This window comes from Mus pahari, chromosome 7 (genome assembly GCF_900095145.1).
Source record: "Mus pahari chromosome 7, PAHARI_EIJ_v1.1, whole genome shotgun sequence".
In the NCBI taxonomy this organism is placed as follows: Eukaryota; Metazoa; Chordata; class Mammalia; order Rodentia; family Muridae; genus Mus; species Mus pahari.
In genome coordinates, this window is record NC_034596.1 from 79,189,756 (window position 1) to 79,204,187 (window position 14,432).

General features: G+C 46.8%; 1 protein-coding gene and 1 pseudogene across 1 annotated transcript; both read left to right on the forward strand.

The window, feature by feature from the left end:
* The first annotated feature begins 5,242 nt into the window (after positions 1–5,242).
* On the forward strand, positions 5,243–10,312 carry LOC110324653 (acyl-coenzyme A thioesterase 4). The gene is made up of 3 exons (XM_021202324.2): positions 5,243–5,832; positions 7,150–7,352; positions 8,494–10,312. The coding sequence occupies exons 1-3, from the start codon at positions 5,376–5,378 to the stop codon at positions 9,097–9,099; spliced, it is 1,266 nt and encodes a 421-aa protein (XP_021057983.1). The 5' UTR covers positions 5,243–5,375; the 3' UTR covers positions 9,100–10,312.
* Positions 10,313–10,428: 116 nt separating this feature from the next.
* On the forward strand, positions 10,429–13,758 carry LOC110324060 (annotated as a pseudogene).
* The last annotated feature ends 674 nt before the right edge of the window (positions 13,759–14,432 follow it).

A 14,432-nucleotide genomic window follows, 5' to 3' on the forward strand; every position in this document is an offset into this window, starting at 1 on the left:
GAAAGGAAAGGAAAGGAAAGAAAGGAAGGAAGAAAGAAAGGAAAGGAAAGGAAAGAAAGGAAGAAAGAAATTTGTTTTTCCCTTTGTAGCTCCTGCTCCTGCAATGATGACTCTGAGACTGATTATTAATAAATGCCTGGGCTCATTCCCCAACTAGTTCGCAATTAATTTAACCCATGTGAACTATCCTATCTCTTCCACATGGTTAATTACCTCTCCAGCTTTATGTGTCCAAGTCCCGGATGAGTCCTCTGTAATCTACACTGAGTTCTGTATTCTGTATTCTATGCTGGTTTATGTCTGTCTCCCCAGTTCCCGAGTGAATCTCTCACACCTCTCACTATTTCCCAGAATCCTCTCTCTCCCTGTGAGTGTCTCACCTCCTATTTCCTGCCTCAGCTCATTGGCCACAGGCTTTTTTTATTGATAGGCACAGCTTATAAGAGATTCTCTCTCCAATAGATAGATTAGTCAGCAAATAATGCAACCTTACATCAGTGTCTTGTTCTGTTTATATAACAGGTCTGCAGCACTGCAGTATAGCAATGTTTGTTGGCTAGCCAATAAAATTACGTAAGTAATCAATGGTCCATGAAACATTTAATCTTTTAACCTCTATATCAGCTACATCAGGGGCAAAGGTCTTGGCAAGGACCCAACTAGGTGACTTAAAGATCAGGGTTCTGGGAAAGAGTCAACAGGGGCCTGTCCCATCAGGATACTGACTTTTATACCCAGACTGGCAGTGGCTGTCTTGAAGACAGTGCCTTCCATTTCGTTTGTGTATTTTATTTTGTGACTGTTCTGCCTGCGTGTATGCATGTGCACCAGAGGCAAACATGGTGTTTCGGAAGGTCAGAAGGAATGTCAGATCCCCTGGAACTGGAGTTACAATGGTTATGAGCCACCACTATGTGGCTGTCTGGAACCCCATCCTGGGTCCTCTGCAAGAACACCCAATGCTCTCAACCACTGAGCTGTTCCTCCAGCCCTGTCCTATGTGTGGCTCTCAAAGGTCCTTCAAAGGCTACATGCTAAACCCTTGGTTTCCAGTCTGTGGCACTCCTGGGAGGTCAGGCCTTAGGAGGTAGGGCCTGATGGAAGAGGCTGAGGCCACAGGGAGCAAGCCCTTGAGGGAGATTCCGCCCCTCCCCCTCTGCTTCCCAGCTTCCAGGAAGGGGACAGCTCTGCTCTGCCACAGGTGCCTGCAATGGTGTTCTGTCTGACCACAGACCCAGGGCAATAAAGCCAAGCTCCTGTAGACTGGGGCCTCTGAAGCCAGGAGCTAAAAGAAGCCTTTCTCCCTTGTATTAATAAGCTGGGTAGCTCAGGTGCTTTGTCACAGACAGGCAAAGCTGACTCTTACATCTCCCTTAAAACGGAAGTGTGGGGTCTGGGGATAGCTCAGTGGTAAAGCCTTGACTAACGAGGTTGTGTCTATAGGTCCAATGTCTAATACAACAAAACAAAAACAAAGATAGAAACTGGGTGGTGTTGGTGCGTGCGTTTGATCTCAGCACTCGAGAGGCAGAGGCAGGCAGATTTCGGAGTTCAAGGTCACCCTGGTCTACAGAGTGAGTTCCAGGACAACCAGGGCTACACAGAAACACCCTGTCTTGAAGAACCAAAACCAAAAAAAAAAAAAGAAGAACAATAACAAAAACAACAACAATAAAAAGCAGCAGCAACAAAAAAAGAACAAGGAACCTCGGGAGAAAAGATCCGAGTACTAAATGCACTACCAGTTCGCTCAGGAGAAATTGTTATGTCCAGTGGCTTGGGCCTAGAAACCCCCATCTTCTTGTTTTACTTTATTTATTTTGTTTATGAGTTTGTTTTTGAAAGATTTATTTTATTTATAGGAGTTCCCTGTAACTGTCTTCAGATTCACCAGAAGAGGGCATCGGATCCCATTACAGATGGTTGTGAGCCACCATATGGTTGCTGAGAATTGAACTCAGGACCTCTGGAAGAGCAGTCAGTGCTCTTAACTGCTGAGCCATCTCTCCAGCCCACTTTTTTTGTTTGTTTGTTTTTAAAGATACATTTCATTTTTTAATTTTATTTTATGTGCATTGGTGTTTTGTCTGCATGATGTCTGTGTGAGGTTATCCATTTCCCTGGAAATGGAGTTACAGACAGTTGCAATCTGCTATGTGGATGCTGGGAATTGAACCCAAGTCCTCTGGAAGGGCAACCAATGCGCTTAACCACTGAGCCATCTTTCCAGCCCAGAAACCACCATGTTTTGTTTTGTTTTGTTTTGAAGCTGTACTTTAGGATACAGAGGAGGAAGGATCTGCAGCAGGCAGGTCTCACTGGTCCTACAAGTTGGACCAGCCCTGTCAGAGACTGTCGTGTTTTATTATTCTTGTGGCCTCTTTATTTTGACAATATTTTTCAGCCTTGCAAATCTTGCATACATAGCAGGGATCTCTCAAACTCTTATCAAACTTCCCACAGTGCTAAGATCTTGCCCAGGACACAGACTTCCATGTCTAGAATTACCACTGACAGAACAACCGTGAATCCCTCTGAAGTTAACTTACTGCTTTCTTGAGGAAAACATTTATTCACATGGCTGGCGTGGCGTGGTGACTCACTGGCCTCTAAAAGGAAGCATGCTGAGTTCCCTTGTGTCATTCATGCTGCAGACAGACAAAAGAGGACAAGGCCAGGGTCCCTTCTCCAGTCCCTTCTACTCTCAGAAAAATCCAATACCTTAGATGTCATCTCAGAGTCACAGAAAAGTAAAGGCCTTCAGTTAAAAGCCACTGGCTGGGCTGGGAACACAGCTCGGTGGGTTACACCCTGGTGTGGGAGCAGGGGAACTGGAATTCAGATCCCTGGGACGCATGGAAGGCTCCGTGGGTGTGTGAGCAAAAACAGGAGGCCCTGGAGGAAACTGAGGAAGCTGGCTGTCCAGAGTAGCAGAGCCCAGACCTCCGGGTTGAATAAGGAATCCTGCCTCAGTAAATAAAGTAGAGAGTCATCTAAAAGGACACTGACACCGACCTCCAGCCTCTGCACACACGAGTGGACACATGCATGCCCACTCACATGCATGTCCCCCACACATATAAACACACAAGGGGAAGGCTGACACTGTATGTTTACAGGAACTCCCAAAGTCACAGAATGACTTAAAAGATACAAATTGGCTTTACGCTATAGAAATCTCTAGAATGTCATTTTTCTGTGTGCTCCCATCAGGCTGAGTAGAAGAAGTGGTTGTTACAGACAGATTAATAAATGCAGAAATAAAGAATGAAAACAGAATGGGGGTGGGGATGGGAAAAGAAAAAAATGAAAATAGAGTTTGTCATTTCAAAAGTATTTCTTTTAAAGTAAGGTAGAGTCTGAGAGACAGAAGAAAAGTAATGAAATGTTTAACTTCATTGCTTAAAGATGATAAGATTAACCACAAAAGGAAAAAGTGCAAGGAACTTCATTTGAATGTCACTCGATTCCCATTTAGGGTCCCCATCTGGTGGTTTCTCAGGAAACAACTTAGTTCGGTTTGATGACTGGAATCTCAATGCTCATTTCTACTTAACTTACAGAAATGAGGATAACTCCTTTCTCCATCAGTTTGGTCTGTTAGTTCCCAGTGCAGTGGCTTATCTGACACCTTGGTCCCCATCATTTCCATATAGCACCTTTATTGACGTTACTTGAGCTCCATCTTTTCAGTCCCAGTACATGGACCATGGGACAGAGCATCGCCTCAGTTGGCAGCCAGGGCCTTCCTTGCCTTTGCACTCTTCCTTCTGGAAGGTTCAGTTTGAACATCTGCCTTGCATATATCTAGTGGGATGCCGACAGCATCCTAAACCCCAGCCAGATGGCTCCACAAGCACTCATATATGCATCTTAGGCTGCACCACTTTTAAAAAAGATTTATTTATTTTATGTATATGAATATACTGTAGCTGTACAGATGGTTGTGAGCCTTCATGTGGTTGTTGGGAATTGAATTTTAGGACCTCTGCTCCCTCTGGACAACTCCGCTCACTCAGTCCCTGCTCGCTCCAGCCCAAAGATTTATTTATTATTATACATACGTAAACTGTAGCTATCTTCAGACGAAGCAGAAGAGAGCGTCAGATCTCATTACGAGTGTTTGTGAGCCACCATGTGCTTGCTGGGACACAAACTCAGGACCTTCAGAAGAGCAGTCAGTGCTCTTACCCACTGAGCCATCTCGCTGCACCATTTTATCAGGCCATTGGACAACACTGGACCTTGGATGAAGCCAACTTCTCCTCAGAGAACTTTCTATGGCACCCGTGACACCTGCTCAGTCCCTAGATCCTTCAAGCTGCCCTTAATAGTACTCCTAGTATCTTAGTAACCACCAACCAAGCAAACACCTCAGTGGTCTCTCCATCCTGTACCAGAGAGCCATTTGCATCTCATTGAATCTGGGCTTTGGGGCCCGGAGAAGATGCTACCAGCTAGTTAATCATGGCTGTCAATTTAACCACATCTGGAATCAACTAAACCCCAAGCAGCTGTGAAGGATTTTTCTTGGTTGGATTATTTTGAGGTGGGAGACTCACCCTAAATCCAGACCATTTGGCCCTAAATCTGGGCCACACAAAAGGACACGGGAGAAGGGGGTTTTTGCTTTTTGCCTGCTTGCCCTCAGTCTTGCTGGCAAGCTCATCTATTCTGAGCCATTCCTTCACTGGTGTTAGAACCTACTTCTTCAGGATCCCAACGTGGACCTAAAACTGGCAGCTTTAGAGCTTCCCTGGGACGCCAGCACCGTATTAGGTCTTCTGGACTGAACAGCTACAAGATCCTTGGCCTTTTTGTGAGAGACAGCCATCGTTTAACTACGAGAATCACAAGCCACTTTAATTAAACCCCTCTTCGTGTCTCCGTCTGCGCACGTCTCCGTCCTGTTCCCTCTGTTCGTTTAGAGAACCCTAACACAGCTGCCTTTCTCAGTTTGCCTGTGCATTCTAGTTTCTGTGCTGGGGGCTGTAGCATCCAGGGAAGTTTTTGTAAGCTGAGTGTCTTAAGATTAAACTGGTATAAAGTTATAATTTAGTACAAAGTTCTTGCTGTTGGTTCCGTTTTGTATTTTTATAAAGCTGCTGAATCCACGGAAGGATCGTACTTTGCCTTGATTCATTCACTTGGTGCCATCACCAATCACTTTCACAACACCACGTGGGAGTGGCGAGAAGCAGAATCCTATTACCTGGCTCAGCCCCAAGCCTGACCTCTGACCGGTCTGTGCCCAAATTGCTGACAGACCTTGGTTCCTCGCTTGTCTGGGTCCTAGAGACCCACCAGATCGGCTCCACAGCAGGCCAGGCTCCGCTCCGGACTCGCGTGGCGCTCTTCGAGGACCCCAGCTCCTCATGGCGGCGACACTGAGCGTGGAGCCCGCGGGCCGCAGCTGCTGGGACGAGCCGCTGAGCATCATCGTGCGCGGCCTGGCCCCCGAGCAGCCCGTCACGCTGCGCTCTGTCCTGCGCGACGAGAAGGGCGCGCTCTTCCGAGCCCACGCGCGCTACCGCGCCGACAACCACGGCGAGCTGGACCTGGCGCGCGCGCCCGCGCTGGGCGGCAGCTTCTCGGGGATCGAGCCCATGGGGCTGCTCTGGGCCATGGAGACCGAACGGCCTTTCTGGCGCCTGATCAAGCGCGACGTACAGACGCCCTTCGTGGTGGAGCTAGAGGTGCTGGACGGACACGAGCCCGACGGCGGGCGGCGGCTTGCAAAGGCGGTGCACGAGCGTCACTTCATGGCTCCCGGGGTGCGGCGCGTGCCCGTGCGCGAGGGCCGGGTGCGCGCCACGCTCTTCCTACCCCCAGGTGAGTCAGATTGTTGAGAGATGGGAGCACGCCGCCGTGGGCTGAGTCTAGGGGTGGGGTTCAGGTATGGGCTTCCTAGGAAGTTGCTATTGGCCATTTCAGTGGCCACTCAAACAGGTTGGGGGATTTTCATACATTAGCAAGCGCCCTTTGCTTGCATTATCTCATTTAATCTCTGTCTATCCCAAAGAGATAGTGTTGTCCAGCTGACGAAAAATACAGCTGAACTTTGCTGCAGTACACTACCCTACAGATCTCCACAGACAGCATGGTTAGGAAAAATGATAGAGGAAACGGCCACATTGTCCTTGACACACTCAGTCCCTTCTGCCCACCCCACCACCACCTCTAGTCAGTACATACAAACACACACACACACACACACACACACACACACACAAAACCTCAAGGGTTAAAGCCATACATAGTACATCCATATTAGCATAAATTGTTTTTGTTCTTGTTGGTTTTAAATTTAACCTCATGGGGGCTTGTGAGATGGCTTAGTGGTTAAGAGCACTCACAAGATGTTATGCTAGAGGACCGGGGTTCAATTCCCAGCATCTGCATGGCAGTTTGTAACTCCTGTTCTGGGAGATCTGACACTCTCACACAGATAAATACACAAGCAAAATTCCGACAAATAAAAATAAATTTATTTTGTTTTCTCTTGTGAGCCCCAGTCCTGGGTCCTCTGCAAGAACAGGGAGGGCTCTCAACCACTGTAGCACTCTCCATCCTGACACACACACTTCCCATTGTCTGCAGCCCTCGGCAGAGCAAGAGGAGGGGACAGTCTAAGGCTTGCAAGTCCTCTTTCCAAAATGTACTCCTCACCCTAAGGTTTAGCAAGGTCTCCTGTAACAACTGATCTGTAGAAGTATGCAAATAGCTTTGTACAGATCAGTGATAAATTTCCAATCTTAAACGGTATCATTTATAGCATTCACCCCCTTACCCTCCTAGAACCATGCAATTGATCTACAAAAAAAAAAAAAAAAAAAAAAAATCACACACACAAACCTTCAATGTTTCCTGTAAGTTTGCAATTTTGTGTTGGGCCAAATTCATAACTGTTTTCCTGTAGCTTGTGGGTCACAGTTTGGATTCCAGAGGAGGATTAAAATCCATGAGACAGGTTAGATTTTTTTTTTTTTTCCTCATTCCAAAGCTCGGGTGTTTCCGTTCAGTAGTGACATGGGGATCTGTTTTACTGGATTCCTAGAAACCAACTAAGCAATTTGGAGAGGTGTCTTAAAAGAGAAGCGAATTCCTTGGGTTGCATGATGCGTTTGCCTTGTCATGTCCCCTCTGTAGGACAAGGACCCTTTCCAGGCATCATCGATGTTTATGGTGTTGGAGGAGGCCTGTTGGAATACCGAGCCAGCCTTCTGGCTGGCCATGGCTTTGCCACATTGGCTCTGGCTTTTTATGGCTTTGAAGATCTCCCCAAAGAGTTCAACGTCATAGAAGTGGACTACTTTGAAGAAGCAGTGCGCTGCATGCTTCGCCACCCGAAGGTTCTCCTTGCTGCTTTAGTTAATCCGTGTCCCTGGGATTATCTCTACAGGGGCAGTCTCCTGCTCCAGCTGTACTGACACTCTTCTGTTCTTTGTTCATAGAGAAAGTTTCTAGGGGAGATTTTCTTGGCTTTGAGCATCTAACACTTCCCCTTTCTCTTTTGCATAGCTTCATAAACATTTACTAAAATGAAATTTCATTTCATATACTAGTAAAATTCCTCTTGCCATACAGGCTAGCTGTCTTACCAAGCTAGCTTTATAATCTTTAATTTTCCTCGCAAATTTAGCCACAATTTGCCCACAACTTTCCAAAGGCTAAGAACTACTAAGTTGGACCCTAAACTCTGTTTCTATGAAGTTAATCATTTTCTAGTGTTGCTTGGATGGGGTTGGATGATTGAGTCACATCTTGGGCCACTGCTTAACCCACATGGTCACATGGTTCCACACACTGTCAAATAAAGCCATGGGTCAGGCTCACTGGAAATGAGGTCCTTGCCTGACAGGCTCTCGTGACTCTGCATTTATAACCAGTCCCTAAATGTGACCGTGTGGGTTTGTCTGCCATGAAAGATTTATTTACTCTTATTTTATGTGTAGGGGTATTTTGCCTGCATTTGTGGCCAGGCACCAGATGTATGCATTGACCACAGAGGCCAGGAGAGGACAACAGATCCCCTGGGAGTTATGGACAGTTGTGTGTGGGTACTGGGATCCTTTTGGAAGAGCAGCCAGTGCTCTTAACAACTGAGTCATCTCTCCAGTCCCTCTAGCAACATCCTTTAGTGCTCGGTAACTACTTTTTTTTACTAACCTTTTTTGGTTATACGTGCTCCACGGCACACAGGTGGAGACAGCGACCATTTGCAAGAGTCAGTTCTCCTCTTTCACCTTGTGAGGAATTGAACTCAGGTCATCAGATTTTGCCGCAAGCACCTTTACCCGCTGAGCCGTCTCCTTAGCTCTTTTTTCCCCCCCTCTTTCTCTTTGGATTTTTGAAATTGCTTCACCTGGCCTTGAACTCTCTATGTAGCTGACTGACTTTGAACTCCTGATCCTCCTGCCTCCACCTTCCTGGTGCTAGATTATAGGCATGTTCCATCTCTGACTCTTACCTCATTTTTTTTTTTCTTTCTAGGTAAAAGGCCCAGACATTGGGCTTCTGGGTCTTTCCCTGGGAGCTGATATCTGTCTGACCATGGCTTCCTTCCTGAGGAATGTCTCAGCTACAGTTTCCATCAATGGTTCTGCATTCAGTGGAAACAGGCACATCCATTACAAGCAGACCGTGATTCCACCATTGGGCCATGACCTGAGGAGAACGAAGGTGGCTTTTTCCGGCATTCTGGACATTGTGGATATACGGAATGATGCTGTAGGAGGCTGTGAGAACCCCAGCATGATACCAATAGAGAAGGCCAAGGGCCCCATCCTCTTTGTTGCTGGTCAGGATGATCATTGCTGGAGGAGTGAGCTATATACTCAGATAGCCACGGAACGGTTACAGGCTCATGGAAAGGAAAGGCCCCAGGTACTCTCTTACCCCGGGACTGGGCATTACATCGAGCCACCTTACTTTCCCGTGTGCCCAGCTTCCCTGCACAAAATAGTGAACGGAGCTGTGATTTGGGGAGGGGAGGTCAGGGCTCACTCCAAAGCCCAGATAGATGCATGGAAGCAAATTCTAGTCTTCTTTGGCAAACACCTGGACAGTACCCCCAGCAGAGCCTCCTGTAGATTGTAATGCGTTTGCCTGTAACAGACATGGTAGATTCAAGGTCAAATTTTAGAGTTCAGTAACTATGTGTATCAGTTTTCTGATGGATGACATGCAATTCATGTTTAGGGCACTAATGGCTTATAGGTCACTGTACTGAATAAGTTATTAATCAATATAGTTATTCTACTAACAGCCTGTGCTTGTTACAGATTCAGCTATATGTGATACAATGAGTAAAGTTTAAAAACAGTGACCTTTTATTAAAGGTATGATTTATTCTAAGCTCAGCATTTCAGTGGTAGTTGCAGCTGGTTTTGTTCCATTTGTTGTTTTGTTTAGTTGCTTTTAGAGACAGGACCTCAATTCTGGCTGTCATGGAACTTGCCACGTAAAGGAAGTTGGCCTTGAACTCACAGAGAGAGTCTTGCTTTTGCCTCCTGAGTGACAGGATTAAAGGCTCAGCCCTACCTAGTTAATACTTTAACTCCTGGCTCAGCTTTAAAGACAGTGACTGCAGCTGCAGTTGCCTCATTTCATGTCAACTTGACACAAGCTGGAATCATGTGACAGGATGATGTGACAGGATGACAGTGAGCCTGATATGTGTGCACATACCTGGATATGCATGTGCGTAACTTCCACAAGAAAAAAATGATAATGTTGCCATCTCAATGGAGTAGGTTGAGCCTTTAAATAGTTTTCCAAATAACATTTCTGAAAATGCTTCTCACCTGTGTTGATTAAAACAGCAAAGAAACAAACAAACAAAAAATTGTGGTTTTCTATTCAAGGTCACTTGGAGCCTTATTATTTTGTCCTCTTCAAGCTAACTCCTCTACCCCTGCGTGGTATACAAGTCATCCCCAGAGCTCTGGCTTTTCCCAAAATAAAGCCTCATGTAATTGCATCAAGGTTGGTCTCTCGTGAGTCCTTGGGGGTCTGCAGCCATCCCGAGACTTGAGTGAGGGTCTCCCTCCGGGAGTCTTTCATTTTGGGGGCTCGTCCCGGGATATGTGCAACCACCCTCATCTCCGAAGACCCACTTGGTGCTAAGATTTCTTGTCTGAAACTGTTTCTGTGTGCCAGCAAAGTTTGGTGTTGAATTTTCAAATTGTAGCGAGATGTTTCATAAGAAACGGAGACACGAGTCTCGAGATGAGACATGGAGTGTTTCAGCAGACGTGCTGGAATCACCGGCTGGATTGATAGGACTACGTACCTACCCGATCATCCGCATTTCTGGATTGGTTTTGTTTGTCTAGAAGACGAACTTTTTTTTTTTTTTTTTTTTTTTTTGTTAGTCTGTGTGTGTCAATTTCTTGGGTCTGTTTTGTGGATTTTGTGGTTTAGACGATGGGACAGACTGGACCTTAGCAGACTTTTTGTGCCTCTGATTGGCCAATGTTTAATGTAGGTAGGCCACTGAAGGGGACTTTTGACTTGACTCTAATCTTTGAAGTTAAAGCCATTGTTTTTCAGGATAGACCTGGGTCCCATCCAGACCAGCAGCCATACATAACTGTATGGCAAAATCTCGTCCAGAATCCACCACCATGGGTTAAACCCTGGATCCCACTTCAGAAATCAGGCTCCCGAGCCCTGGCTCTCCGTGGAACAAAAGTGAAACCGAAGGCTCCCCCCACCCCTGAAATGGAGCCTTCACCTCGGCCCTCAGCTCCTCCCCAAATCTATCCTGAAATCGAGGGACCTTCTGAGTGGCCGGAACCTCCTCCCCTCCCTATCCCCTACCGCCTCTTGTCCCCGAGCTTCCACAGTTTCTGGAGGCAGCCTGTGGGGCCGATGGCTGCGCAATCAGCAGACCAGCAGCCGGGACCCGAACCCAGTCAGCCCAGAGCCCCTCTGCAGATGGGGTTCCCGATACCACATCTGCTTTCCCTTTGCGATCTGTGGGAAACCCGCCTGCTGATCCGCAGTCCCTGCAGACCCTTATAATATTGGCTTTTATCGTCGGCTGATCTGTATATTTGGAAAGCTAATCATGCTGCTTTTTCTGAGAATCCAGCCAGCCTGACGGGGCTGATGGAGTCCCTCATGTTTTCTCATCAATCCACTTGGGATGACTGCCAGCAGGTTCTACAGGTCCTGTTCACTACTGAAGAAAAGGAGCGCATTCTCCTGGAAGCACGGAAAAATGTTCCTGGAGTGAATGGAGCCCCAACCAACCTGCCTAATGAGATTAATGCTGGGTTTCCTCTGGACTGGCCAAATAGGGATTATAACACAGCTCAAGGTAGGGAGAGGTTGACAGTATATCACCGGGCTCTGGTACCAGGCCTAAAGGGAGTGGCGAGACCCCCTATCAATTTGGCCAAGGTGAGAGAAGTGATGCAGGGCCCCACCAAGCCTCCGTCTGTTTTTCTAGAAATATTGATGGAGACTTACAGACGCTATACTCCCTTTGACCCGACCTCTGAGGGTCAACAAGCCGCAGTTGCTATGGCTTTTATAAGACAGTCAGCATCGGATATTAAACGAAAGTTACAGAGATTGGAAGGGTTACATGCCATGGCTTTCTTTGCAAGATTTTGTTAGAGAGGCAGAGAAAGTCTATCATAAAAGAGAGACAGAGGAAGAAAAGAAAGAAAGAGAAAAGCGTGAGAAAGAAAAGAGAGAGAATAAGAGGGATAGAAGACAGGAGAAAAACTTGAGCAGGATTTTGGCCGCAGTGGTAGGGGAGCGTGAAAGAAGCAGTAGAGATGAAAATAGACAGACAAGGTACCTGGGCAACAGAGAATCCAGATTTGAAGGAAGAAGACCCACCCAGAGGACTCTGGAGAAGGACCAATGTGCATATTGCAAAGAGAACGGACATTGGGCATAAGAATGCCCTAAGAAAAGGGGAAAGACCCCTAAGGTTCTGGCCCTAAAAGATGATGATTAGGGGAGACGGGGCTCAGACCCCCTCCCTGAGCCTAGGGTAACCCTGACTGTGGAGGGGACCCCTATGGACTTCCTCGTAGACACTGTGTTGAAACAACCATTAGGAAAACTTAAAAATAAAAGAACCATAGGAATTGGAGCCACAGGACAGAAACAATACCCTGGAACTCTGCACGTCCCGTGGATTTAGGGAAAGGACAAGTGAGTCACTCTTTCTTGGTTATCCCCGAGTGTCCCACACCGCTCTGGGGAGAGATCTCTTGACTAAACTAAAGGCCCAGGTCAGATTTACCCAAAAAGGGCCAAGAGTAAGTTGGGAATCCTCCACCTCCATGGTTTTGGCTCTGAAAGTCGAGGGAATCCCGCATGGATTCACGACCATTGACCCCACCGATGGGTAGATTGTGGAAAAGGTTGCTGATCCTCTTAAGCTGCATCTACTCCACCAGTGGGCTCCAACAAAGGAATGACAATCTGCATCAGTCCATGACTCTCACATGGCAAGTCATATCTCAGATGGGAGAGGTCATGTACTCTCTCTCTAAAGTTGAGGCCCCAGGGAATTGATGGCCCACATTGTCCCCTGATCCCAATGTTACTAAATCTTGTTGGTTATGTCTGGCCTCTGGTTCCCGCTATTATGAGGAAATGATGGTAATAGGAAGTTACAACAAAACTACCAGACATGAGCACTGCAACTGGGGACGTAGCCACACACTAACCCTCACTGAAGTGTCAGGTATAGGCATATATTTAGGACAAGTGTCCCCGAATCATCAACATCTGTGTAATGAGATTCACAAAAGCCCCAGGACTGAGGTGACTTACTATCTGTCACCAGGTCCCAACAGATGGTGGGCTTGCAGTACCGTACTGACTCCTTGTATATCAACATCAGTGTTTAATGAGACCAGAGATTATTGCGTTCTTGTACAGTTAGTGCCTAGAGTCCTTTACCATCCCACAGAAGAATTCGTTGATGAGTTTGACAGGCGGCCGACCCACTTCCGCAGAGAACCTGTAACTATGACTCTGGCTGTGCTCTTGGGGGTGGGAGGAATAGCGGCAGGAATCAGTACTGGGGCCACTGCCCTAGATAGGGGGTCCCGCTATTACAATCAGTTAAAGAAGGCCATGGATACCGATATCATGGCCCTGGAACAATCTATCACCAGGTTGAAAGAATCGCTAACATCCTTGTCTGAAGTGGTTCTCCAGAACTATAGGGGATTGGACTTGCCTTTCCTTAAAGAAGGAGGGTTGTGTGTTGCCTTAAAAGAAGAATATTGCTTCTATGTAATATGTATGTTCTATGACCGTTCCTTGAACCCGTGTGTTTGCCCATGTTCTGACGGTTCTTTGAACATGTATTGGCCAATCGTTGCAGCTCGCTACCAAGTGTTTGTGGTCTGGTTGCTGGGCTGAACCATTGCAACCTGTTACCAAGTGTTTGTGGTCTGATTGGTGGGCTGAAATCGGAAAATTTACCCAGCAACTTCAGATGGGACCAATCTGGAGCTGCCCCAAAGCTGTTAGCCAATAGAATTGCATCATCTCTGCGCTTGTGCACGGCTCCTTCCTCATACCCCTCCCATGCTTAATTCTTGTAAAATCATTTTAGAATAGAAATTGTTTGTTACAGGTGATTTGGAAATCCCTACTCCCTCCTCCTTTTTTCCCCGTGAGGGCCCATAAAAAGAGGGTCCCTTTTTCTTTCATCGGCCGACTCCTCTACCCCTGTGTGGGATACCAGTCATTCCCCAAAGCTCTGACTTTTCCCGAATAAAGCCTCATGTAATTGCATCAAGGTTGGTCTCTTGTGAGTCCTTGGGGGTCTGCAGCCATCCCGAGACTTGAGTGAGGGTCTCCCTCCGAAAGTCTTTCAGTGGCACATGCATGCCTTTAGTCCCAGCACTTGGGAGGCAGAGGCAGGCAGATTTCTGAGTTTGAGGTCAGCCTGGACTACAGAATGAGTTCCAGGACAGCCAGGGCTACACAGAGAAACCCTATCTCTAAAAAATGAAAAAAGAAAAAGAAAAGAAAGGAAATGAAGCTTTTAGAACTAAATTTCTATGGAGATTGTTTTAACCTAAAAATTGGTCCACAGCCTTCAAAAGATAGATATATACATGCTCATTGTCTCATTTTGCAAGAAATACAATTGGATTAGGTTTTGTGTGTGTGTGTGTGTGTGTGTGTGTGTGTGTAGTATGCCATCAGAGGACAACTTCCAGGGGTCTGTTCTCTCCTAGCATGGGTTCCAGTGATTGCCCCTGTGTGTAAGGCTGGTGTGTTCTGTGCTTTTGCCCACTGAGCCAAGTCATTGGCCCCTTGTCTTAGTCAGGGTTTCTATTCCTGCACAAACATCATGACCAAGAAGCAGTTGGGGAGGAAAGGGTTTATTCAGCTTACANTNCCACATTGCTGTTCATCACCAAGGAAGTCAGGACTGGAAC